The sequence below is a fragment of the Pimephales promelas genome, chromosome 2 (assembly GCF_988280905.1).
Source record: "Pimephales promelas chromosome 2, fPimPro1.hap1.1, whole genome shotgun sequence".
In the NCBI taxonomy this organism is placed as follows: domain Eukaryota; kingdom Metazoa; phylum Chordata; class Actinopteri; order Cypriniformes; family Leuciscidae; genus Pimephales; species Pimephales promelas.
The window spans coordinates 16776144-16803657 of NC_142770.1; the positions used below are offsets into that span (position 1 = coordinate 16776144).

General features: G+C 40.5%; 1 protein-coding gene across 2 annotated transcripts in view; it reads left to right on the forward strand.

Moving 5' to 3' along the window:
• Window positions 1–17162: 17162 nt before the first annotated feature.
• Window positions 17163–27514, forward strand: part of abi3bpb (ABI family member 3 binding protein b) — a 34909-nt gene continuing 24557 nt past the window's right edge. For both annotated transcript variants that reach the window (XM_089117259.1, XM_089117260.1), the window contains exon 1: window positions 17163–17348. In XM_089117259.1, coding sequence (XP_088973385.1) covers window positions 17254–17348 — 95 coding nt within the window. In that variant the 5' untranslated portion in view covers window positions 17163–17253. The remainder of the gene's footprint in view (window positions 17349–27514) is intronic.

The following is a 27514-nucleotide window of genomic DNA, read 5'->3' on the forward strand; positions in this document are numbered from 1 at the left end:
CCTGCTTCTTTCTATTCAGCATGGTCCTTCAACTTCTTTTCTTTAAAAGCAATAAATCATGAGCGGCTCGGCAAGCTATATTTACAGCGAGCTTCCTCAACACTAATAGCTGTCCTTGATTACCTTTGACTGAGTAGCCAATAACATGGACTCATCCTGAGAAACACAATTTTTCCAAGTTAGTTTGACTATCTTTAGAAGGAAACCTGGCAAAAAGAATGAAAAACCTATTGCGCAGCAGCAGGAAAATGTAAATCTCATGAGCTGAGAAAACATCAGCTGTATAAATACATACAAGACATCTCTGTGGAAGAGAGGGATTACTGAAACTTGGCTCTAGAGGAAATGTTCTTTTTTTTTGGAGACCACCAAGTTGTTTTCATTGGCGTTTGTGATTTATAACATTACGTTTTGTGGTTTCCCATATTGTTGTAAGGTTGTCAGACTACTTTGCAACCCATGTACAGGCCACTGGAAATAATAATCTTAAAATGTGGATGTATACTATACCATTACTTATAAAGAAGAATGTTGAATAAACAACTTCACGTAAGAAAGCTAGTAGCCATTCTGCTCCGCATCTTTTACCTAGAGGAATCTGAAGATATTCCTGTAGGCTTTGTGCAACACGTCCCATGGTTTCATCAAGCATATTTCAGATATAACTCTATGTATCCTGTTGTTTTGTCGACAAAGGGGATTTGGGGATACTTCACCCAAAAATGAAAATTATATCAGTATTTACTCACCCTCATGTTGTTCCAACCCCGTAAGACCTTCGTTCATCTTCGGAACACGAATTAAGATATTTTTGATGAAATCTGAGAACTGGATCACTCCTCCATACTAGTCCATAGGCTTCTTGAGGGATTGAAACTTGCCGGCCTCGAAAAGTTATTAAAGACATCATTAAAACAGTCCAAGTGACTACAGTGGCTCAATCTTAACTTTATCAAGCGACGAGAACACTTTTTGTGCGCAAAAACAAACATAAATAATGACTTATTAGTAACCTGACTCAAGGCCTATAGAGAAGGACATGAATATTTAAAATAAAGTTGCTATTTTTGTTGAGGGTTTTTTTTGCGCACAAAAAGTGTTCTCGTCGTTTGATAAAGTTAAGATTGAGCCACTGTAGTCACTTGGACTATTTTAACGGTGTCTTAAATAACTTTTTGAGGCCGGCAAGTTTCAATCCCTCAAGAAGCCTATGGACTAGAATGGAGGAGTGATCCAGTTCTCAGATTTCATCAAAAATATCTTAATTCGTGTTTTGAAAACGAACGAAGGTCGTACGGGGTTGAAACAACATGAGGGTGAGTAAATACTGACATAATTTTCATTGGGTGAACTATTCCTTTAACAGCTTTGGTTAACAACCTCCCTGACATTTACAGAACAACATTCCCTCATTTCTCTGGTTGTGTTTCCTATTATTTGACCTTTCTGCTTCACAAAAATGCATATTATAAATATCCAGATATCCACATACGAGACGAGTACCTTTCATGAACCCAAACATGGGGCCTTCAAGACGCTCACCAACCAGCCACATCCATCCATGTGAAACCGACAGTGGCTACTGTTCGAATGTGACAGCCGGTTGAAACAGTACTGAGAATTTGTTTAAGTAAAACGTCAAAATCCACTGGCTAGGACAGGTGCTGCATTTGGCTGGATCATATCGATCTTACGGTGGTTGGAAACTATCTACAGATGGCAGGTTGTGCTGTTTGGAACAGCAATAATGAAACTGGGAAAAAATGTGTTGGATAACAACAACAACCCTGGATTTTTGGGGGGCTTTAACACTGTTACATAATCGTTGTTGCCTCTATGATACAACAGGGGTTATGTTGGTTAAGTAATTAACACCATCTGTGCAGAAGATCCTTTTGTTTATGTCCATAAAGCATGTGAACTGTGAAGGGCACAACCAAACCTTTGGCAAAGAAATTTGAAAACAAGAAGTAGAATTAAAATGAACTAAAACAAACTTTTCAGAGAAATAAACTTCACAAATGCTTGTTCCAGGGCTGTCGCCAGAACATATAGAATTGGGGGGCAAACTTTTTTATAATCTGAGAAACAGACATTCACTAAAACGATAACATCCTGTATGTATCAAAACACCAATATATATATATATATATATATATATATATATATTTTTTTTTTTTTTTTTTTTTTTTACAAAAGGTACATTTTCCTGTTATAATGTATAATTTCCCTTTAAAAAAATGCTTACTACCATATGAATATTTGTACGGTCAGCCAGCTGAAAAGGAATAACTGAAAGTTTCAGTTACTAAGAAAAGGTGTACTTTGACAAGTCAAAGATGAATATTTTATGATCATTTTTACTTTTCACACCGTTTTAAAAATAAAAACAGTAGTCTACAGTATAGGCTACAGTAGCTACTCATAACTTAGAATTGTATTAGAATTGTATTTCATACGACTTTAATCGGCATTCTGTGATCAATTCGCGCTACAGTAGCATTTTTCGACAAGGCAGCAAAAATCGACAGAACACCGGACTGGGACCAAAATTCGGCCCTGGCATTTGTGGTTTTCACCGGCCCAACTAATTGATGGCGTTAAAAAAACGTCCCCAGAATTTGAACATTTTTCTCACTGAGACACAACATACAAGGCAGCAATGACTTTCACACTGTAGTCTGTAGGCATACACGACACGTCATGATATAAGACTGAGGCGCATAGACTTAAATTAAATTAACCGAAATTAATGAAATAAAATGTTTATTACAATTGCATTTTATCTGCAAAATATCTGGCATGATGTATTTGCGGGATGGGAATTGAATGTGACAGGGCGCAACTACGAGCAGAGAGAGCGCGCGCACTCACTCTTTCTCTTTTGAGCCAGGCGAAAGTATAAACAAGGCTTCACCACCGTCTCCAAAGCGTCTTCTTGCTCTCTCTCTCTCCCCCTGCACAAATTATTAATCAAATCGACACGATGGTAAAAGATCTGACCATAGTTTCTTCCTGCATTACCGCTGGGTGAGAATTGTGCTAAAAAAAAAAATCTTCTCTGAAAAGCGTTCGCACATTCAGCGGACTTAAGTTAAACCACACTTTAAATAAACGAAAAAACTATCCAGTGATGAAATATTTTCTGTGTTGACACAAAACTTGTTGGATGTCCAAGCTGCCTGCCGGGATCATCACACAACGCGTGCACACATCCGATGATGACACGTCCAATTCGCGAACTCGATTCATTTTAATGAATGGTTAAAACAACTGATATTTCCTTTTACTGTGTCCTGATATTCCCAGTCCTTCAGTTTCTGATCGGATTAGTCAGGGTAAGTGGAGTAAAAAATAGGCAAAGTAAAACTATTTTTTTTTAAAATATAGCCTAATTATAGTAGCCTATATAATTATTATTGCATACATTTTATTATTTTATTATTTATTTACATTTTATTTATTTATTAATACTTTGTACAGAACTATTTTCATAGGCGCCACAACAAAAATATTATTTTAATGTGTGTAATATGTGTGTATGTAAAATTAAGAATGGAAAATAATAGACCAGAAATATAATGACACAAATGTTTAAATAGCCTATATATAAATTAATGTAGCCTATGTGACACAAAAAGGCTGTTTATTATTTTGGCCGGTAAAAAAAAATATGCTTGGCTGGTGGATTTTTTCATCTACCAGTCCCTGTGGCAGGTGAGCTAAAAAGTTTATTTCGGACCCTCACAGCACACACGACCATGGCACAGCGGCCAAAAACACACTCACACAAGCATGGCACAGCGATCAAAAATACAGGAGCATGGCACAGCGACCAAAAACACACGAGCATGGCACAGCGGCCAAAAACACATGCACATGGCACAGCGACCAAAAAATACACGAGCATGGCACAGCGGCCAAAAACACACGCACATGGCACAGCGACCAAAAAACACATGCACATGGCACAGCGGCCAAAAACACACGAGCATGGCACAGCGACCAAAAACACACGCATGCACGAGCATGGCACAGCGGCCAAAAACACAGTATTTTCCGCACTACACGGCGCACTTAAAAGCATTTAATTTTCTCAAAAAATGACAGTGCGCCTTATAATCCGAGCGCCTTGATCAACTGGTTATTCACTCGCGCTCTTGTCCATCTTATGCCCGCTCTGTCACATGGTCAGTTCAACATCGTATAAATCACTGTCGCTGCTCGCGCATCCCAGAATGTTCATAAAGCGCTGCCGCGCTCCACTCAAATTTCCCCCCAAACGAAAGAAAAAAAAAACTGCATTATTTGTATTTCACTTTTTGGTTTTAGCCTTAGCATACCTTACAAATAACTAAATACCAACAACATTTTCCAAACAGAAATGTTTCATTTCAAATTACAAATCAGGAGGACTACTATGTAAGAACAGGAATGTAGCATAAGCTACACAGAAATTCCTGTAAAATTAAACGAATAAATGGGCATAATAATATGAATAAAAATTATATAAACAAAAAGTTTTAAAAGTTAATTAATTATAGGCCAGAATTTTGGTTCGCACAATAAACATTTAAATGGGCTTATAACCATTGTACACACAAACTGCTGTATAATTAAACGAATAAATGAGCCTAATAATATAACTAAAAATTATATAAACAAAAATGTAAAAATATATAAATGTTTAAAAGTAGGCTAATTAATTATTAGGCCTAATTAATTAATAATTAATTATTTAAATTGGCTTAGGCCTATATCATCTGTACACACAAAAAAAAAAAACTGTAAAATTAAACGAATCAATGGGCCTAATCATATAAATAAAAATTAGGCTATAGGCGGTTCGCCCTATATATATGAGAAAAATGTTCTAATATATATAAAAAATATAATCCGCACCGGATTATAAATCGCACCTTCAACGAATGACCTATTTTAGAACATTTTTTTTCGCCTTATAGTGCGGAAATTACTGGTATGATAAAAAGAACCATGACCTACCTTAAATCAGCAGCCGTTGCATCAGCGCGCTCTTCTCCGACACTCTTTCAATGATGCAATCCGTGTCCAAAGAAACCAGAGTCTCTTTTTCGATTGCCATCAACATAAAGGCTTCAAGATACCCTTGTGACACTGTGCTCCTTAATCGAGTCTTGATGAATTTTAACGTGGAAAAGCTTCGCTCACTTGTGTCACAGACAGAGTTAACAGAAACTTGTATCCAAGTCCGATTAGATGGTAGGAGTCAGTGAGCAGGTTATACCTTTGTAGGACATAATAACAACAGATGGGACATTTTCTGCAAGATTGGCAGGTTTTGTTCGAAATTCTGGGGATCAAGCAGGGCGAAATCTGTGTATAGCCTAGTTCTCTGTTTTCAGCAAAACGTCGGGAAATACTTTCAATGATGGTATCCAGAATGACATTGTGCATTGTGCTACCTCATTGCTGCCAGCATCTGATATGGTTGTGTCATCACATAACTCGCCTGGCATCTTTTTTGTCTTCTTTGGTCTCCGGTTTGGCAGCGCAAATTCCATCTCTGCGTCATTCTCACACATTTAATTCTCCATTGCACAAATGCGTCTGTTGCTGTCTTTACCCCCTTAAAAAACAATTCAGATTGTCTTGTGTGCTTGCGACAAAGCGATGGGCTGTGAGCAAATCCGTTCTACTAGTTTGCAAATACTTGGAAAGTGCAGTTGTTTGTTGGAAGATGCGTAAAAACGTCTGGGCAGTGAGGGTGGTTTGATATTTCAGCAGAGCCTCTGCATAACCGTCGGACTTCGCACGCACAGTCGGCTTTATGTTGTCTTTCTCGTTCAGGGCCTTGAGTGTAACAACAAGATCAATGTAAGGACATCCTTCTGGATCCCCAAACTTCCCAAACACTTTTGTAAGCGCAGCGTCTTTGCCCCACCATCAGATTTCAACCCTGATTAGGCGGAGCACTCCACCTGATGAAACACTTAAAGCTTCGTTTAGCCGTAGTCACGTGACGCAGGTGTTTTGAATCACGCTTCGGGTCAGTGTTTCGAATCATCTGCGCTTCGGGATCTCGCAAAGCTTCGAAACGTCTGTTTCGCGTCAGCCATCCCTAAAAATATCCCGTATTTTTACGCTCTGACTGTGTTAACTGACTCAGAACACGCAACTATCTGTGTCTCGGCCCAAAACAATAGGCCTAAATCACACCGGCCCATTCTAGCATGTGCCAGAATAGCCAGATGGCCAATCTGTGCCTGCACTGACGGGAACCTGCATCACTTTCTGGATGCACTGTAAGGAAATCTATGATAGCTAATCGTAATCCAAGCACTGAGCTACATCTGCAATTTAGCCTACAGTTAGTCATGCCTGCAGATAAGAAAAACACATGATAACAGTTTACCATCCTTTCTTCAAAAACACCCCAAGATAACAGTTTTTAAAGTAGTTTCTGGATTTATGATGGAAGAGAGATTAAAAACACTTCCTGCTTCTGCTAGGATTTTTCCACTGAGAGGTTTAAAAGTATAGTTCTGTCGATCAGGTACAGAACTTCATGTCGTTCCAAACCCGAATCTTTCTTCTCTATGGCATCAGGAGAATATACAGTAGCACACGAGTCAAATGTGCTACTTTTAAGGTGGTTTTTGGAGGTTGACAGGAAAAGAGCAGCATGGACATTCTTTAAAGTTAGCATGAAATTGAAATATGAAATGATATCATAAAATGCATCTTAAAGGAATAGTTAACTTTAAAAAAAAAAATTGCTGAAAATGTACTCACCACAATGTCATCCAAGATATCCATGTCATTCTTTCTTCAGTCGAAAAGAAATTAAGGTTTTTGATGAAAACATTCCAGGATTTTTCTCCATATAATGGACTTCAATGGGAACCAAACGGTTCAAGGTCCAAAAGACAGTTTCAGTGCAAACTGTTCAAAGGACTTTAAACGATTCAAGACAATGAATAAGGGTCTTACGATCGCTCAAACAAAGTTTTATAAGCTAATAAGCTTTTATACGTTTTATGGTCGCCTTGCTCTGTTCTGTGATGCGCGTTCGTGACTCTCCTGTTCGAACTCGTTCTTTAAAATGAACAAATCTTTTTTTCGTGTCGTTTGGTTGATTCAACGAACAAGGATTAAAAAGGACACATTACAGGAGAAATGATCTGTCACTTACTTCTGTTACTTTGCATATTTAAAATTTCTAGTGTGTTTAAATCACGTCACAATAGCCGTGCCAAGTGCAAATGAACAGCATAAACTCAAAATATCATTAAAAACACTTTCTTCAAGCCTTGATGTTTCCAGGTTGTGCACGTCATTTAAAAAAAAAAAAAAAAACACGATAAAGCAAATCATTATTAAATATAATAATTATAAATGTTGAGTTTTTACACATTTCCGGAACCATTAATGAAGAATAGCATTGATGATAGCCAGTAAACACTCATTTATCTGGTTTATGAGGAGGCAACGTTATGCAAAAAAGACTACATTTCCCATCACTCTCTCCAATAGCATAGGAATAATAGAATAAATGTGCGTCTATTTATGTTACATTAGATTTAAAAACTTGCAGGCTTTTTGGAAAGTCAACATCCATCTTACTTAAAATCACTTGAACGCACATCATGTTGGAATTTCCGAACTAAAAAGTAGGAACTTCCCTAGAGCACTTGTTTTGCTGTCTGTCATAAGCCTTAAAGGTGAAGTATACTGGATAATATGAAAAGCATAACATCCCAGTTTAATGATTCTATACACTGAGGACCATGAATAACATGCATAATATTTATTGCTGTTGCTAGAATGTCTATCGTAACTGATCAAAATTGATCATAATTTTCAAATCAGTACTGTCAGTACCGCACATGCTTATTTATTATTATGTATATAACAAACTGAAACTGAAATATGAACTGTGAGTGAGAGCATTTTGTCCTTGGCCGTTTCTCTACTCATGGAACATCAAAAATGATTTGCTTCCATAAATCTCTACAAAACATTTGGGTTGCAACCAATTGTAAATGATCCTCCACAAATGTGTTTAAATACACACATGATGTTCAGAGTCATTATAATTGATAAAGATCTGTTCTGGTACAACATGACATAGCCAAATAATTCTTAGAAATTACTCCAGGCAAGAGATCGCTGGGATTTCAGGACTGCGAGACCCTGTTTAGGAAACCCAAACCTTCAGTTTTTCTTGATTGATACGTGAACATTGAAGGAACTTGTCAACAGACCGAATGTCAAAGCAAAAATGGTTAGCACACGGTCAGTGGAGTATTATGTAGCGACAGCTGGTTTTAACTGGAAACAAAACATGTTTAAAAGGTGTGTGTCCTTTATGGTGCAAGAATTAACATAGCAAATACTTAAATCTCTGCCAGATTGAAATAACATGCCTGAAATTCTTCAGCAATCAGTGTTTGTGTATCATGTTTAGGAGAAATAAGGAACATTTTTAGATGCATTCAATATGTGAACCTTACGGTTTGGATTGGGAACTTTTGTAACTCTCGGTTGAGAGACTAGGATTAGAGTTGGAATATTTAGAAATATTTGGTATTGGAAATTATATTTTGATGACTTTATATCGTTTGATGCCAATGGGCTTTTAAAAACATCCCGACTCATTAGTCTCTCCTTTTCATTGCTGGGCGATTTCTCTGGTCCATCTATCAGAAATACAACCTCTGGCCTAAACCGTTGTTATGGATGGTCATGGGTGATGGCCAAGGTCATAGTGAAGGAAACCATGGAACATTTAACAAGAAAACTGAGTTGTGAGAAACTTCCCATTAAACAGTGAAATGGCTGCAGTGGCTTTGTTATGGGTGTCTTCAGACAATGCAATTTATGACCCCACCGAATGAAGAGGTTTTGGCAGAGGATCATAGATAAGGAATTTCTTATGAGGAAGTTCATTTTTGACGCTAGAGTTCGTGCCAGTGCTTCTGTATGTGAAGCGAAACTCATGTTTCAGTATACTGAAATCATTATCTCATAATTATATGGCTCAAAAGTTTAATGGGAGACCATCATTGTAATCTCTTGTAGCCAGATGTTTGATGACTAGCAAAAGGACTAGTCCAAAATGTATGACTTCAACAGGAAGAGACTGAGGCTACTAAGTGCCTCAAATAAAACCCTTAAACGAACAAAAAATATATATTCTTAATTTCACAACATCCCTTACAGCAAGGTTGCTTTAAATCACTTCCATTCGAGTTCTATATGCCTCTGTTGTGAGTGATGAATCATCTAAACGAAAGGATAACAAGTCCAGATGCCCCTCAACAAACTGACCCAAACATTACTTGCAGATGGATTTGTTGTCAGGGCCTAATTTGGGAGCATCTAGATGTGGTGTGGTTCAGACTTCAATGTAATTTAAAAGAGGCAGAATTTTAAGCAAACAAATGCTCAACTGCTCCAAATTTGACTACAATTAACCTCAGCCTACCATCAAGGGTCGACATACAAAGCTGTAACATTAATAAGTGAGTGAAGAAAAGCAGATTAGGCCAAACTGTTGAAGACCAGCCCATATGGGGTACAACTTCACACATTTGCCTAATCACAAAACCTGCTGACCCAACCCGATCTCACGACCAAGTCGTACGAATTCGATGAATGATTAAAAAGTGGCTAATTCGTAACAATTCATACGACCTCACACGTGCGAATTAATACGATTTTGCTAAATCGTACATATTTTACGAATTGGCCAATTCGTATGAATTCATACGAATGACCTACCCCTGACCCCGCCCCTAAACCTAACCATCACGTGGGTTTAGACAAATCGTAGGAATTAGTACGAGTGAGGTCGTACGAATTAGACACTTTTTAATCATGCGTCAAATTCGTACGAATTGGTCGTGAGATAGTGTTGGCTGACCAAAGAAAGCATCTTCTGAAATTTTGAGGTATTGCTTGCTTTAAGTTTACCATATGTGACAATTTTACACTAAATAACTTTTTAGTTTTTTTTTTTAAGTTTTTAAAATTCAGCTTAAGTAAATATTGTCATTCAGTTTCTAATCTTATATTGGTTCTGATCACATAACAAGGCAGAAAATAGATATCTATTGCTTTGTATGTTAACGGTGAGTTGGCCTTTTTTTTCTATCACATGTTCTAACAATCATAAATAAGGTATCATTTGAAAGCTCAAAAACTCAAAAATTCATCCTGAAAACGATTTTGAGATTGGCCATTCCGTTACCATGAAAACGGTACTTTAAGACATTTTAGCTGACGACTCCCCCTAGTGGGGGGGTGTCATATTTAAAATTTTACCAAATTTATATACACTATTTTATAATCAAATCTTTAAAAACACATATCGTTGGAAAGTGCTGAGACGTAAGGTTCCCAATATATTATTTCGTGACAGGAGAATGCATTAAAAAAATCTATCTATACAAAAATCTCACAGAAACATTTTTGTGATATCAACTGATATGTGATATGAACACATCTTGATTAGACACATGACAGGCCTGGCGCCAGGAAAAACAAATTGGGGGAGTATTTATATTTAAGTCATTTAACCCATTATGTCCCATTTAACATCACTCAGTTCACCCTTCGTCAACTTCGTAGGCATGACACTTGAAGTCCGCATACTTCGAAGGATGCAGCTTCCGAATTAGGACATAGCTCATAAATGGCACTTGAAGAACTGATATCCTCATGTCATCATACGATGTTACATCGCTCTTCTTCGCAGGTCATAACGGCTCAAGAGCGACCTCTAGTTTTGTGGATGAATGAAACGTGCATACAAAAGATTGTATCAGATCAGTGTTTAGTGAAAAATGGTTAAGAATGAAGACATATAAGCTGATAGTATAAGCTGTTTAAAAGTCTTAGATGTCACCCTTCCATGAAATTTGTCTTGTCATCTGCCCACATGTGGGTTTAGTGAGCACACTCCTGTCTATAGTGTTAAGCGCGCTAAGAGTCTCAGTGTGAGCCGGGCCCCTCAAGCGGGAGAAATTAAAGTCTGATGCATCCCAGCCTCTTTCACCACCATGAACATGTGGAACGTGTAACGTCCACACATTTATGCACAAGATGTCCAGAACATTAATAGGCATTAAACCCCAGAGGGTTTAGGTCTCATCTGGATCTCAAAAGCAGAACTAAAAGGCACTCTGACCTACATTCACTCAATGATCGTCTTTTCCCCAGGACATGCAAATATAAAGAGGTGGAAAATATCCAGCATGCCGTTCCTGCAAAGGAGCCCTGGACGTTTCTCTTCAGCCAGTTCCAGATGTGCAGATGGTCCTTCCAATGTTTAAGCTGATGGGGGCTCCCTGACCCCCCTAAGAATTAAGGGACAAGAATGGGAAAAAATGAAGGTGCTTGCTTTAAAAATGCTGTTGGGTTATTGCCCATATAAATTTGCCTGGCATTCATGAAATTTTTCATCGGTGATATGAAATAGATTTATTTTTTTACTTTAAAAAAGTTTTTTTTTTTTTTTTTTTACTTGATACATGGGTCAGTGAAAGTGATTAAACAATATGGATTTTTCAATGTACTAAATGGCAGGGTGGTCGACGGCCAATATAAAGCTGATAGGCTATTAGGAAACTAATGAAGACGAAGAAAGAGAGCACAGGAGCCTCTGCATTTTCAGCGCTGTCAAAATAAAAATAAAATATCAGTAGTCTATCACACATTTTGTTTGTTGGGGTAAAACATTGCGAGTAACTAAAGTAACAATACTTTTACATTTACAACAATATATCTGAGTCACTTTTTCAGATAAGTAAGGCAAGTTACTTTGTTTTGCCATTTATAGACTGACTCTCTCCTGTCCCCATGTTGAGAGAAATTGGCTACGCAAATATGATGGTTAGTTCTAGACTAAATGTAAGCAGGCATTTATTCATCTCATCTCAACTCAGAATATTACACAAACCTACAATAATTAAAAACGAATACAAATATACATTATTGATCTCACTTTATTAACTTGTCTTTGCTGCTCATCTTTGATGATCGATTGATGAGGTCAACAATACTAATAAGCACATTTGTATTTATTATTTTTTATTTATTGATGGAGTAAGAGTGTTGAACTTTCTTCTCCATCCTATTCTTCTGCAGTCTAGAATGTAAGTACGGCTTAAAGGTTTGTTTGAGCTGCGCCCTCTACTGTACAGGGGTGAGTTTGCATTTCCTTCAGCCTCAGGCTTATTCGTTTCACTTTTGGTCTGAAAGGACCCTTGCATTTGCCAAAATAAAAGCAATCCCAGGTGAGAAAAATGAAAAAAACACAATTAGTTACTTTTTTAGTAATCTATATATTGTAACATTACTATCCCCAACAATGCTAGTCAGTAACATGGTTACCATTACAGATTCGTGCAAAACTTTGCGATACTTTCTAAATGTTTAAAATCACGGCGTTTCCATTAATCAGTGTTTTGCGATTAAAACCTCTTGCGATAAGTCATTACAAACATCATGGCAACGGCTTTTGGTAGGTTTATGTATAGAGCCACTGTCTGCACTAGCCATTATTTTTAATCGACAGAGACGTACAGTAGGCCTGTTATCCAAGCATTACTGGCAAGGAAAATCCTGTGTCGACTTCTATCCAAACATACCGCTACATCTTTAAAGTCGGCGTGAAAAGGAAGTTGAGATTTTCATTTTTCCTTGTCGTGACGTATATCCGAGTGAATCAGCTTCTGAAATTGGCTTGATTTTGTCCTTTGGGAATTGATTGGATCCTTGGAAAATGGGCGTTGGAAACAAAATGGAGGAAGATTTGAATGTGATTCTCTGAGAGGCGGTTCACGGATAGCCGCACCCTCATCGGACGCAACCTTTCGCCATTGTACGTGACCGAAATAGAAGAGAGGTCGTTTTGATGGGGGAGAGAGGGGTAATGTATTTGATTAAAGATTATAAGGGTACATGAATTTAAAAAAAAAAATTAATGAAGTGCACAGATAAATCATTTATAATAAACACTACAATATTACATATAAAAAGATTTGTCAAATTTGATTTCATGCTGACTTTAAAGAATGGTCAACTTTCATACGTCAGGTGACCTGTAAATGTGAAAAACTGTTTCCATTGGAGTTTGTTTGTGATGACATATGGGAGTTTTTGCGAAATTGCCGTGTTTCCATTGGGCGTTTTCAATTTTCGCAATTTCGATTTGTACAATTTGAAGGGTAATAGAAAGCAGCGAATGACATATAAAAGTCACACCACATGACATTGATTTGGCGGATAGAAGTTTAATATTATAAATAGTTCACTCTGACATTTTTGATTTTAGAACTCCCCATCCCCTCCGAATATGAAATTAATTTTAATCCACAAATCAAAAACATAATAGCATTGTTTGTTCATCTAAATAAATCAATATATCCGGACAAAACAGCATGACGTCATTCTATTACTCATTCTATCACTGTATGTCATTCTATTACTGTATGCTATTAGGTTCGTTAAATTTGATTTAGGAGTAAGGTTTGGAAATTCTTTTGAGCTATGATACAATTCAAGCATTGGCTGGTTCCTGCAAAGGCCATGCCGTCCTCTCATTTTCATTCACCAAAACAAAACATAAACCTGTCATGGCCACCATCCGCTCACAGGCAATTATTTATGTACAACTTCCAGCTGTAATGTTACAGTCTGTTCTGTTCCAATCCTCGCTCAAATGAGCAGGCCATGGTAATGTCTAAGGTAACAGCTGGTTACACGCTGAAGAGCATGTTCTGTAATCCACTCCAGCAGATAGAATACAATGACTGATGGTTTAAGAATAGAGGTTAATGTTCATGAGCACATGCTGGAGCTCTTTGTGATCAGTGTAATGCATCTGGGTCAGAGGAAAACACAACACTGGAGGGTAGGAGCAGGCAAATGATGAGTGGATGTCAAAAAAACAGGTGAGTGTTTTCCTCAGAGGGCGATGATGTGTAATTAACTATGGTTTATGTGACTCAGCAGGGAATTTCAGTGGCTTTTCAGTTTTGAAGGTGTACATAAAGCCAAATACGCACATTAGAACCTTTCCAGATGCAAAACATTTTTAAGTTTTGACTAGTGATGGGCATAAGATTCACTATTTTAAATCTAGATTAATCTCACTGTAATATTGGAATGAATCTAGTATTAGTGGGTAGTATTAAAATTAAAAAAAATGTGTTACGTTCATCACGGATGTGTATTACCCTCATATTAAATTTAAAACACATAGACTGATATTTTTCTAATGTCTGGCCTCCTTTATTAGGGAGAATGGATAAACAGACGTTTCAATATATTGCTATTAAATGACCCCTACAGTGCAATTTGGCTAGGTATACATCTGCGCTAAAATATCAAAGTGAAAGTCATCATAGCTTGCGTAATATAGACCCAGCTCCCAACCCAACTTTGAGAACAGATTAACAGCGATATTTTTTTTATCGCCCGATAAGAGTCTCACGTTAACGCCGATAACAGCCCACCACTAGTTTTGACATAAATAGTTGAACATTTGCACCGATATACAGGTACATTTTCCTTTCCTTAAAAGTATAACCATAAAAAAAGCTTTGTGGTATATTTAGCATTTAAAAGTCAGTTCCGCAACCTCTCTTTTCTCTAGTTGAATTCATTTACGGGTAAATCAAGTGTCTGGAGTCTGTTGGTGAAAGTCAGTAGAGAGTGTTTTTGGACGTTTGCTGTAGTAATTTGGAGCCACTTTGAGCCGGGCTTCATTTTAGCATAAAATGTCTCACAGATGGGACTGACAATGCTCCTATGTACACATCTTTATACCAAACTGGCCTTGAAATCTGAGGAATTGCTTGATGTGTGCCAAAAAATCCAGAATCAGAAAATTTGCCATTAACCAGAGGTGACATTTTCATTGGCCATTTTTGCAGTAATATAGACCATGCAGTTCAGATGTTCTGAGAAAAAAATAAATAAATAAGACAGCTTTAACTTCTCATCCATTGGAATACAATGGAACAAGCCCAAACCTGAGCAGCATTAGTGACAGTGATACCTGTGAAGAAGGCAACTCAACCTGACAGTTGGGTCATGGAACATCTCATTTATATAAGCTGTTATACACTGTAAACCTATAACAAGGGATGCTGGAGGGGAGGCTTTAAATGTTTGTTTCCTTTTTAGATCAATTTCATAGAGCCGCGTCACACTCCTTAAACTGATGCCATTTGCTCAAGGCTAAAAGACAATGGCTGCATTGTAAGGCTGAGAATGATTTTCCCTTCTTAGAAGCTCAATTTGCAGGCCAGGCATGGTGAAGCTGTTATATAAGCCATGATTTCTATGACATACACACTGCATGGAGCCCGTCATGTCTTTCCTGTAGTTTCAACACTCATCATCTTGATATGCAACAGGAGAGGCCATGAGCAGACCGTGTGTCATATGTGTGTGTTCCTCTGGTAGTATAGACACAATTTCTGCAGTCGATACCAATATGTGTAAAATTTCACAGTTCTTGATATTCTAGAAAACAAACGTGTGCTACTGAAATAATTTTAAATATGATGAATTTACAAGGTCTAGTATTAATTGGCACATGTCCATTATCAGTTTTTGGAGTATGTGCGCAAATACCTATGAGGATTCAAACGATTTACATGCTGGCTATGCTGGTCCACCAGTCCATGCTGGTCCAGTAGCTTGTATTTGATGTCCTTACAAATGAACTCTATAACCAAAAAAGGTGACATACCACGATTCAACCTGAAACATTGCAAAATCCATTGCTCAGTTGAAAGGTTGACCTCTTGAGCAATTGTTAGGCAGTTAAATGGCAGCATAACAATTTGAAGCATGTTCATAAGAAGGGTTACAGGTCAACATGTTTCCAGGTATGAAAAACAAAGCTGTAATGACCTGATTCTGGTCTACAAGTCTTCTCTAATTTGTCCAAGCCTCAGCGCTATCCAGCTCGGTCTTTTGAAGTAACTCATTAAGACTTTACAAGGTAATCACAGAGACTCAGAGTGGTACCAGCTGTATAACCCATTTTTATATATGCACCAGAAAGATGTATGTGGGGTTAAAGCTCTAGCCAGAGGCATCGCACGGCCTGTTGAGTTGATTCTGGCAACTCACATTGTTGTAAACTGTTGTTTTGGTAAAGCAAGCAGTCCTAGACATGACCACAGCTGCAAATGAGTGACGTTTTGTTTGAGTCATGATAGGGCGTGGATTTCCAAATTGTACTTTCTTTTCTAGTATTTTTTTTTGTTGTTGTAGGTGTTGTTTTTGTGCTTGGAATGCTCTTTAAAATAACTCCTCTCGGAGCACAGGACATTCTAAAGTAGATCTCAAGTTTTATGGTGCTCTGTACTGATGATGTAGTAGGAGACACATGCTAGGCTGCCGCTGTAGTTGCATAATTTTTGGGCAGCTTGATTCATGAATATGTCTTTGTTCACATCCTGTGGGTCAGACGAGACTCACTGGAACGAGTGCTTCTATTTGCATGTCGCATGCAGTGGCACGTGTTAGAAGCACTTTCATTATAATCGCTTTCCACCCCTCCTATGTCCCTGGAGGTGAAGTTGTTTGGCAAGGAGTGTGAGGCTGGATGCCCTTCTAGACGAGACGTAATGTGCAGCGGTTAGCAATGGCCGCAGATAGACAAGTGCTTCTGTCCGTGATGATGAAATCGAGGGATACTGTACTTTCCACCAGGTCAAATCACTGGATCAAGAGAGGCATATGCCATCTGCCGGCCCATGCTCATATACTCTATCATTCATTGTCCTTCTTGAACTCCCTTTAGGCTGTTTGAAATTATAGGGGTGCCCCAAGTCCGTGTATTAGGTCTAATCAGATTTTGGAGGAAACAGCCTCGCACAAGCACAGACATGCACGCCCACAAGCTGCAGGGAAAAATCCTTGATGGAAGAAAAAGTGAGAGTGTGTGGTCGAGCAAGCCCAGTAAATGAAAGCCATGCCTCTAACCCCCACCGTACACACATACACACACACGTGTGTGTTTGTGTGTGGATCTGTGAAGGTGGGTGTGATTGAGGCGCACATCAGCAATCTCCTCCCTCCCTGATCACTATACATCCTAGAGGACTCCTCGCACTGTCTATCACTCAGCAGAGGCACACAGTGAGCTCAAGAAGTCTTGACCTGACACCAACTCAAGCAGAAGAACCAGCAGCAACTGTCTTAGAGAAGTCCGGCAGCATCCCTTCTCGATTGGAGCAGAGCACCATGGCAGGCAGCACTGTCCTTCACTTGGGCTTCCTTCTGACGCTCGCAGGAATTCTCCTCCTCGCATGCAGCTCCGCGCAAAGAGTCAGAGGCAAGTTCAGCACCACGATGCCGCATGCTTGCAGAAAAGGGGCACTCGTGTTTCATTTTTGTGATGCACCTGTTTGTGTTTGAGAATGCCATGCATTTCTGCAGTAGTTCTCGCATAATTAGGATTGTAATAGTTAAAGATTTTCTTGTTGGAGTTGCAGGTGCTGAGCTTTACCTATAGGAGAAATTTCATTATCATTAACCTGCCTTGCCTTGGACTGGTCATCAAGTTTAATTTTCATTCATTTTTAAGAACATGCAATAAATCTTGAACTTGCAGGTGCATTTGAACATGCATGAGCAGAACTGAGTTTGTATTATGGGAATTATATGCAGCAGTCAGTCTCACATGATTGTAGATGGGGCGAAGCCAAACTCTGCAAAGGCGCGAGGGAAAAAAAAATAAAGGATAACTGGAGCCTGAAAGGTGCTGGAAAATTAGACATGTGCAATCTGTCTGCCATTGTCCAGAGTCCAACTTGAGAAACCAGCCAGGCACTTAGATTTTCTGTCTTTGCTAGTTGTGAAATGAAATCAAATTTTAAACAGAGTGATAATGGTTACCTCATGGTGTATGCAGCTGGCCAAAATCACAGTTTCTATTGTGCATGTATGTGTGTATGTATCTGTTCCATGATGGTGTTTGATTGTGTGTGTTCTAGTCTAGTGCATGTGCGAATGCATTTGTGCATGCAAAGTGCATTTGTGTCTAAATATCTTCCAACACCATCCTTCTTAATGCTAGAGTTGTATGTGCATATGTGGCGTGTTTCTGTGCAAGATCTCATGCCCACAGCATCCATGTGTGCTCAGATTAGCAATGGCATTAGTAATACAAGCTCTCTGTTCACTATCAGCGCTCGTTCATCAGCTATTAAAAATCACCTCCATCTCCGGAGGGGAAGAATGTCTGCGCTGGCTCAATGCCCTTTCTCTTGTACTGAGCTTCATTCATCACAGCTAGTCAATCAGCCCTGCAGCTTTCTCTGTTTATACTTTGTTGGCTAACTTTGTTTCCTTATGGATGTTGACTGGACAAAAAGACAGTTTAAATTACTGGGTGGGGATGAGTTCAACAAGAGTGAAGACATTTTAAAAATATCGCATTCTTGCTGAAAAGAAATACGCTTATCTGATTGCCCTGGTGTGGTTTGCACCAGGCAGTGGTTTTGGGCAGTTTTCAGCTCGTTTTGCTTGGAGACCACTTCTGTGAAACAGCTGTATACCAGCTTGGTCAAGTCGGGAGACCAGCTAAACCGGGTAGGACAAGATTGGCCAGATTTGAAGACCAGATAGACCAGGTTGGACAAGCTTGGCCAGACTGGTCCTAGAGAGCTGCTGTCCTGCAGATTTTGGCTCTCCAATCTTAACCATGTTAATCTAGTTTAAAACCAGCAAACCATCTTAGTCTAGTTTAAATTTTTCAGCATGAGTGATGAATTGATAATTGACGCCTTAAAAGGAAACAGCAGTCTGAGCTGTCTGCATGTTCACTCGACTTAGACATAGCTTCTACTTGTTACTGTACTTCGAGTTGCCGTGGGGCAAAGACGTAACAACACATGTGCAGGCAGCTGTACTGTAAAAGCAAGCCATAGAGGTTCACAATGCACCCTGGGAACTGCAGCCCAATGTTATTGGGGAAACAAACATTGAATTTTGAAATGAGCATGTGTTTAGGAGTGGTGATAGCAATCAAGGGTTGTCTGTATGCCACTAATACTGGTTGATAATATCAAAATGTGCCTAGATGAATTACTCCGAAAAGTCAGAACAAGACAGAGTGGATGAAAGGAATTGGGAGGTGAAGGGGAGATGGGAACAGCTGTTGAGTGCAGAGATCAGGACTGTTGTAAATGTGCCTGAAAGACGAATGATTTGCTGATGTATGGGAAAACATTAGATTTACGTTCCCCCTGCACCCTCAGGTGATTTGCTTCTTCTGAAGTTTAGTGCCATTTTTAAATCATCTTCTTGGATATTTGGGTCATGTTTGTCATTTAATGGGGAGCAAAAGAGCCTGGAGTTCTGCAGAAGGACCAGATTTCTGAATTTTCCATGAAAAGTGCTGACTTAAAGAAATAGTTCACCCAAAAATGAATGCTTACTCTCATGTCGTTCCATTGCATGACTTTTTCGTCTGCAAATGAAGAATGTTTCAACAGTTTTTGTCTATGCAATGACAAAATAACTTTGGACCCAACTGACGTTGAAGAAAATAAAGAAAGTCATACAGATTTGATTTGGAGGACATGAGGGTGAGTAAATAGTGACAGAATACAACATTTTTTTTTGTGAACTAACCCTTTGGTGGTCGTTCATTGTAAAGCCACAAATCAGTTTTAGTTTTCTTGAATTTGCTTATTTAAAGTCTTGAACAGAAGGGGGGGGGGGGGGGGGGGGGGGACAACTGAAATCGTTTGAGATTGATTTGATAAATTGGACTGATTTCGAATGCAGACTTGGCAAGTAACTTGTGTAGCATGGATTCAGTCCAGGAGGAATGCTGTAAATCAAACTGACCCTTCTAGAAATCAGTGTGTTTGTAAATTATGTTTTAAGTGGAACAAGTGCCAGACATCCAATAATAAAACTGGACCATATTCCAGCATAAAGCTAAAAACGAACCGTATCTGACAGAACACAGCTTGGGGCTGGTCTTTGGCTGATCAGTCTGAACCTGGAAATCATTCAACATCTGAGCCAGGAAAGAGCATGCATGATTACGCTTGTCAGTGGTGTCAAATGAGATATACCTTCCCCCTTTGCTTCCCGCTCCAAATCTGTACTATTTGCCCTCCCTCTGTGTCTCTGGCTTTTTAAGGTATAACATCAAATCTTTGTATTCAAAAACATATGAAAGAATCAATCCAAGTGACTGGAAGCCAGAATTTCAATTGAACTTTGGTGCAAAACATACCAATTACTGAATGATAATAACTTTGCAAAGTGAAGTGCACAACATGACTTGGCTAAAAACATATTATTAGTCAAGTAATTGAATCCATTAGGAATGTGAAATGTTTTTTTTTCTCTCTATCAAAGTTTCACGAGTTCACACTTACATATAATTTTGAGTGAGTAAGATTCAATGCGTATTTGGCGTGCTGTCCGGAGGGAGGGCTCCGTGCTCGGAATTCTGCCCGAACCCAGAGTACTCCCCCCGTATGTAAGTGATTTTTTAGAAAGAGGAGTGTGCAGGACTAGGAGTGTGGAGAAGGGGTGGAGGAGGGATGCTGCAAACTGCCAATGGATCGAGGTAAGACTGCTGAGTCTATATATACCCTCTTATCATTGGTTGCTGATTGCCGTCCACTCGTGTTAATTATCTGAACGTGCTCCTCCCGAACTTAGTTATTAACAAAACTTCATTTCACGAGTTCACACTTACATATAATTTTGAGTGAGTAAGATTCAATGCGTATTTGGCGTGCTGTCCGGAGGGAGGGCTCCGTGCTCGGAATTCTGCCCGAACCCAGAGTACTCCCCCCAAAAGGCTAAAGAGCAGAGGACAGCCGCCGGACTAAAGACCCCCCAAAGAGTGCCAAGAAATGGCGGGCTGGCATCTCGAGAAGGGGCCTGGATGCTTGGTCAGGGAGGCCCGTGATGTTGGCTCACTGCCTGGACTGATGGCCCTTGTTGACTGCGAACAAGGTGTGGTTGTTGTATACTTGTCCAGGAGGTTTTCACGCTGCATCCACTGTAAGACCAAATATTCGCTGAAATGAAAGAGAAAACATGAGTGCTCTACCTGGAATTTTCTCGCTCCGTCCGATGTGAGACCAATGCTCGCTGGACGGAAAGAGGAAACCTGAAAAGAGGAAAATGAGTGCTTATCCAGGAGATTTTCTCGTACTCTCGTCCACGGTGAGACCGAATGCTCACCGGATGAAAGAGAGAAAATTTAAGTGCTCTACTGGGAAAGCTCTCGCTCCGTCCGCTGTGAGACCAATGCTCGCTGGACGGAAAGAGGAAACCTGACAAGAGGGGAAAATGAGTGTTTGCCCAGGAGATTTCTCGTATTCCATCCGCTGTGAGACCAGCTGCTCGCTGGATGAAAGAGAAAATTTTAAGTGCTCTACTGGGAAAGCTCTCACTCCGTCCGCTGTGAGACTAATGCTCGCTGGACGGAAAGAGGAAACCTGACAAGAGGGGAAAATGAGTGTTTGCCCAGGAAATTTTCTCATGTCCGTCCGCTGTGAGACCAACTGCTCGCTGGATGAAAGAGAAAATTTTAAGTGCTCTACTGGGAAAGCTCTCACTCCATCCGCTGTGAGACCGATGCTCGCTGGATGGAAGAAGGAAAACTGAAAAGTGGAAAAATTGAGTGCTTGCCCAGGAGATTTTTTCTCACACTGCATCCGCTGTGAGACCAACTGCTCGCTGGATGAAGGAGAAAAATGTAAGGGCTCCTCTGGGAAAGCACTCACTCTGCTCATAAAGTGATGGCGGTTTTTTGAGTGTCTAAGAAAAACGAAAAAGGGTAATTTAAACGTGGCATTGAGTGTGTGAGTGGAACTGAAGGGCTGGTAGCTTATGCGGAAAGCCGAATACATTTAATGAGAATTTCCAGTGTTATGGGGTGTCCGGAGTCGGGGGCGGGTGGGCTGGGATCTTTGGATCCCTTTAATCAGGGTTTGTGAATTGTTTAACTCCACAGAAGTAGTGCCGTACGACAGTTTATGGGAAAAACTGGATTGCCGCTCAAATAACCTTTAATAGGAGATAAAAGATTTGATTGGAAAGAGAAAAATCGGGGGAAGGCAAGTTATAAGAGACGTTATATTTATCGTTTCCTTTCTTTATGTTACCTCCAAGCGGTAATATAGGATTGAAGGGTCCTGGGAGATACCGCTTGGAGGATAAATTTTGATGCGTGCGACGTTAGCTTGGAGACCAAGCTTGCTGGACAGAGGAAATAATCAATTAAGGGTTTTAGCAGGAATAATAATTCTAAATGGTGATGTACTGGAGAGAAAACATCATTGTTATAGCAGTGTAGAAAATAAGCCAGAGGAACAGAGCTCCTGCGGGAGCAGAGAAGAGGTCACTGCTTGAGCAGTGTAGAAAATTATCCAGAGAAACAGAGCATCTGTGGGAGCAGAGGAGACGTCACTGCTGTGGCGGTGTAGTAAATTAGCCAGAGAAACGGAGCTCCTGTGGGAGCAGAGTAGACATCATTGCTGTGACGGTGAAGAAAATTAGCCAGAGAAAAGAGTTTCAGATGGAGCAGAGGAGACGACACTGCTGTGGCAGTGTAGAAAGTTAGCCAGAGAAACAGGGCTCCAGTGGGAGCAGAGGGGACGTCACTGTTATAGCAGTGTAGAAAATAAGCCAGAGTAAGAGAGCTCCAGTGGGAGCAGAGTAGACATCACTGCTGGGGCCGAGTGAAAATTAGTCAGAGAAAGAGAGCTCCAGTGGGAGCAGAGTAGACATCACTGCTGTGTCAGTGTAGAAAAAATAGCCAGAGAAACAGAGCTCATATGAGAATTATTCAGAGAAACAGAGCTCCTGTAGGAGCAGATGAGACATCACTGCTGGGGCCGAGTAGAAAAATTAGCCAGAGAAACAGAGCTCCTGTGGGAGCAGATGAGACATCACTGCTGGGGCAGAGTAGAAAAATTAGCCAGAGAAACAGAGCTTCAGTGGGAGCAGATGAGACATCACTGCTGGGGTAGAGTAGAAAAATTAGCCGAAAGAAACACGGCGCCTGTGGGAGCAGAGTAGACATCACTGCTGGGGCAGAGTAGAAAAGATTAGCCAGAGAAACAGAGCTCCTGTGGGAGCAGATGAGACATCACTGCTGGGGCAGAGTAGAAAATTAGCCGGAAAAAAAACGCGGCTCTTGTGGGAGCAGATGAGACATCACTGCTGGGGCAGAGTATAAAAGATTGGCCAGAGAAACGGAGCTCCTGTGGGAGCAGAGTAGACATCACTGCTGGGGCAGAGTAGAAAAGATTAGCCAGAGAAACAGAGCTCCTGTGGGAGCAGATGAGACATCACTGCTGGGGCAGAGTAGAAAATTAGCCGAAAGAAACACGGCTCTTGTGGGAGCAGATGAGACATCACTGCTGGGGCAGAGTATAAAAGATTGGCCAGAGAAACAGAGCTCCTGTGGGGGCAGAGGAGACATCACTGCTGGGGCGGTGGAGAAAATTAGCCAGAGAAACAGAGCTCCAGTGGGAGCAGAGGAGACGTCACTGCTGGGGCAGTATAGAAAATTAGCCGGAGAAACAGAGCTTCAGTGGGAGCAGATGAGACATCACTGCTGGGGCAGAGTAGAAAAATTAGCCGAAAGAAACACGGCTCCTGTGGGAGCAGAGTAGACATCACTGCTGGGGCAGAGTAGAAAAGATTAGCCAGAGAAACGGAGCTCCTGTGGGAGCAGAGTAGACATCACTGCTGGGGCAGAGTAGAAAAATTAGTCAGAGAAACAGAGCTCCTGTGGGAGCAGATGAGAAATCACTGTTGGGGCAAAGTAGAAAAATTAGTCAGAGAAACAGAGCTTCTGTGGGAGCAGATGAGACATCACTGTTGGGGCAAAGTAGAAAAATTAGTCAGAGAAACAGAGCTCCTGTGGGAGCAGATGAGACACCACTGCTGGGGCAGAGTAGAAAAATTAGTCAGAGAAACGGAGCTCCTTTGGGAGCAGAGGAGACGTCACTGCTGGGGCGGTGGAAAAAATTAGCCAGAGAAACAGAGCTCCAGTGGGAGCAGAGGAGACGTCACTGCTGGGGCAGTATAGAAAATTAGCCGGAGAAACAGAGCTTCAGTGGGAGCAGAGTAGACGTCACTGCTGGGCAGTGGAGAAACGTACCTGTGCAAATGAGCTGTGGTGTGAAGCCGAGCAAGAGCGGGAAGTAGATTGGGGCCTGGCTGGCCGATTATCATCTTCTTGAGCGCAAACAAAGATGCGAAAAAAAGGGGCGATTTAATCTTTGCAGGATTATACACATCTTTATTAACGTTTCAAAATGGCTTAGGGAACTTTCACCCTGGCAGTTAAGTCCGTAACGGGGAAAGGTTCGCATGAAAAATCGCTAATGTGAACGCCATTATGGGAACCGGGTGCGCACTGGGGTACCGGACCCGAGACTACCTGGAGGAGGTGGTGGTAGTACTGACTACCCAGCACGGACTCGGGTGCGCCCTTGTTCAGGAAATAAGGTATCCTGTGCATGCGTTTTAGCTTATTGTGATGTATTCAGTTAAATGAGTAAGGGATGATAGTGTTGAGGAATTACCCTGGATACGAGCGAGAGTGAGCCTGCAGTGTATTCGAGCATTGCACGTGGAATCAGAGCAACATATTTGTAAATCCACTGTATTCTTACGGGTCCGTTTGCAAGCAGCAGAAAACCACCTTATGCGACACACGTACAATAAACCTGTATTGTTCACTTAACTGCGCATAGTAGAAGCAATTTTACTAAAAATAAATAAGTAAATACACAATATTTACCCACGTTCTGCTTTCCATCGAGCGCCGTGCACGTTTGCAATGACATAAGATGCACGCGAACGCACCAAGGTTCGATAGAATTAAATTGGGTGTGGAACCGGACCCACGCTGCGGGGGGCGTCGGGGACAAATGCGCTCGGACCGCTGCAAACACAGGATACAAACCATATATGGCATTTCACCGTAACAAGCCTAGTGTAAAAGCTCCGTTGTTTCTCATTTATTTATTTGTCATTTCTAAGGGTGGTTCCCTGCCGATTTGTTCGTTCTGGATTAGTAAACCAAATGGTGAAGCTGCGGGTTAGAATTGGTCTGAACTTCTGAAATCTTAAAAGAGGAGTCGATTCCTGTTAATGGAATCGATTCCTAGCTTTGGAATCGACTCTATATTCCTAACGCCTCGGATCGAGGAATCGATTCTTTTTGGGATCGAGGAATCAATTCTTTAGAATCGATTCCCAGCCCTACTGTTTACGTGTGAGTTTTACGCCATAAAGAAGCATCGCGTTTAAGGAACGCAAATCATTGTACAGAAACTATTTATATCGATCACAATTAGTATCCGGATAGCGTAAATGCTCGACATTCAACGATTGAAGCGATGCGAAGTTCAATCAGGGACGCGAAAGTTTTCAGCTAAGCACTCACAGAGTTGACCCGGCAGATGTTTGAGAGTGTGGATCAGCCGGGACTGGATCTGCAGCGTGGCTTAACTTACTTACTGCCTGTTGCGACGGCCGACGCTGGAGGAATGTCCATTCCTTTGCGTTAAGATGGCAGCATTGCCTTGTCCATATCTCTATGGCAGGAATTATTGAATGGTCCGGTTTAAAGATACCGCGGAAGTAGATTGCGGATGTTTCGCCCGGGGTGGCGATGACCCGTTTGTTTGGCCTGACGCCCATGGGATGATACCGGGTTGCGGAAAAGATTCCTAATTCTGGACGAAAGATTCTCTATCGAAAACAGGAAGAGCTAGATTCGGACATGGCCAAATGCTGCAAACTGCCAATGGATCGAGGTAAGACTGCTGAGTCTATATATACCCTCTTATCATTGGTTGCTGATTGCCGTCCACTCGTGTTAATTATCTGAACGTGCTCCTCCCGAACTTAGTTATTAACAAAACTTCATTTAAATGTTTTGGCTTGTTCATTTTGTAATAAGAATGTGTTTCAGACTCTGAGCCTTTCAAAATGATGCATGATTTGACCAGCATGTTCCCCTGAAAAATGTGATTGTGTTTTTCCTTGACCGTAGAGGTTAAACCATTGTCCAGCCCTTCTCCACTGGTATGGTAAAACTCTTGTAACTGCAAATCGACATTTTACGATTCTTGTCAGATGTAAAGCTATTACATTTTGGGAACGGAAAATCCCTCAGCTACGGCTTTTAAAACCTCTGTGGTGACAAGCTGGTGTGAACAGATAAACCAACAACACCACTCAACCGCAAGTGTCCAGCCTGTCCGTGACTCAGAGCCTTGGCCCCAATCTAAAGCTACATTGACACGATTTAGCAACTAAAAAAGACATCTGATAAAGAAACAAGACTGTGCCTGCCTTTTAATTATAGTTTATCAAAGTGATATAGTACATTTTTGTAATGTAAAAAACACCTAAAGAAGAGTTCATTTTAAAGTTCTCTCCATTAAGGAGTTTATTTTACAATGATCCCAGTGATTCAGAAGTGTGTATTTTTCCCTTGCAGCTTCCCTGACCACACACACTTCCACAACTTGTTTGTTTAACTGATTTCTAAAGATTAAGAAGACGAGTTACTGAATCATGTCGTAGATGTTCCACCTTTCTGCTTGTGGGATCTGAAAGGTGTCTGCTTAGACAGTTTGGAAACACAAAAATCTTGCAATGAAAACAAATCTTATGCAGCTTATTTCCAAACAAAATCAGTTCATAGTGATTCACATCCAAATTTATTTATTTTTAAATGTATCATAAAAAAAGGTCCAAATTCATGTACTATAAGGGCCATATCTTGCACTTGGCGCAAATGGCTTTGTACACTGGCGCATTTATCATTCCTATTTTACACCCGCACAAAGCGGGCTTTTCCTGATGCACGTCGCCGGTAGGAAATTAACTTGGGCTCCCAGGGCAGGTCGGCGCAAAAAGGAGGCGTGTTTCGGCTTGTGCTATTTTGCAGTTCCAGAAAACAATTCCGCTACTGACCAGAAAAAACCTTGTTTAAAGTCAGTGATGCGTTGCGCGTTGTTCATAATGCTATTTTAAGCGCGCATGCTTGGCCATAATGTAGCGGGTGCACAACGCGCATACACTTTCCTTCTCTCATCAACCCAGATGCAGCAGTTTTTATTTTTGAAAATCATACATTACAATAAGGAAACATATAAACACATGAGGGAAATCATTTTGTGGTGTCCATGTAGATGTAAAAAAATGTAGGCCTAAATCTAGCTTAACAATTACCCATTTTTTTCAGGCTATTTAATGACGGATCAGACGGATTTGCCCAATAGTGGCAAGACACATATGGATATGTTTAACCGACGCTGATTTGTGGGGGTTTTTCCCATCCCCATACAACGTCACTTCTATTGTATGACAAGAACGTCGGTCTCCTCGGCTTTGAATGCTCCTGTGCGTCTGGTTAATACGTCATAATAATAACAATCCGGCATGCAACATGCGCACCTGCTCTTAAAGGGTATGTTGGATGACGCCCTGATTG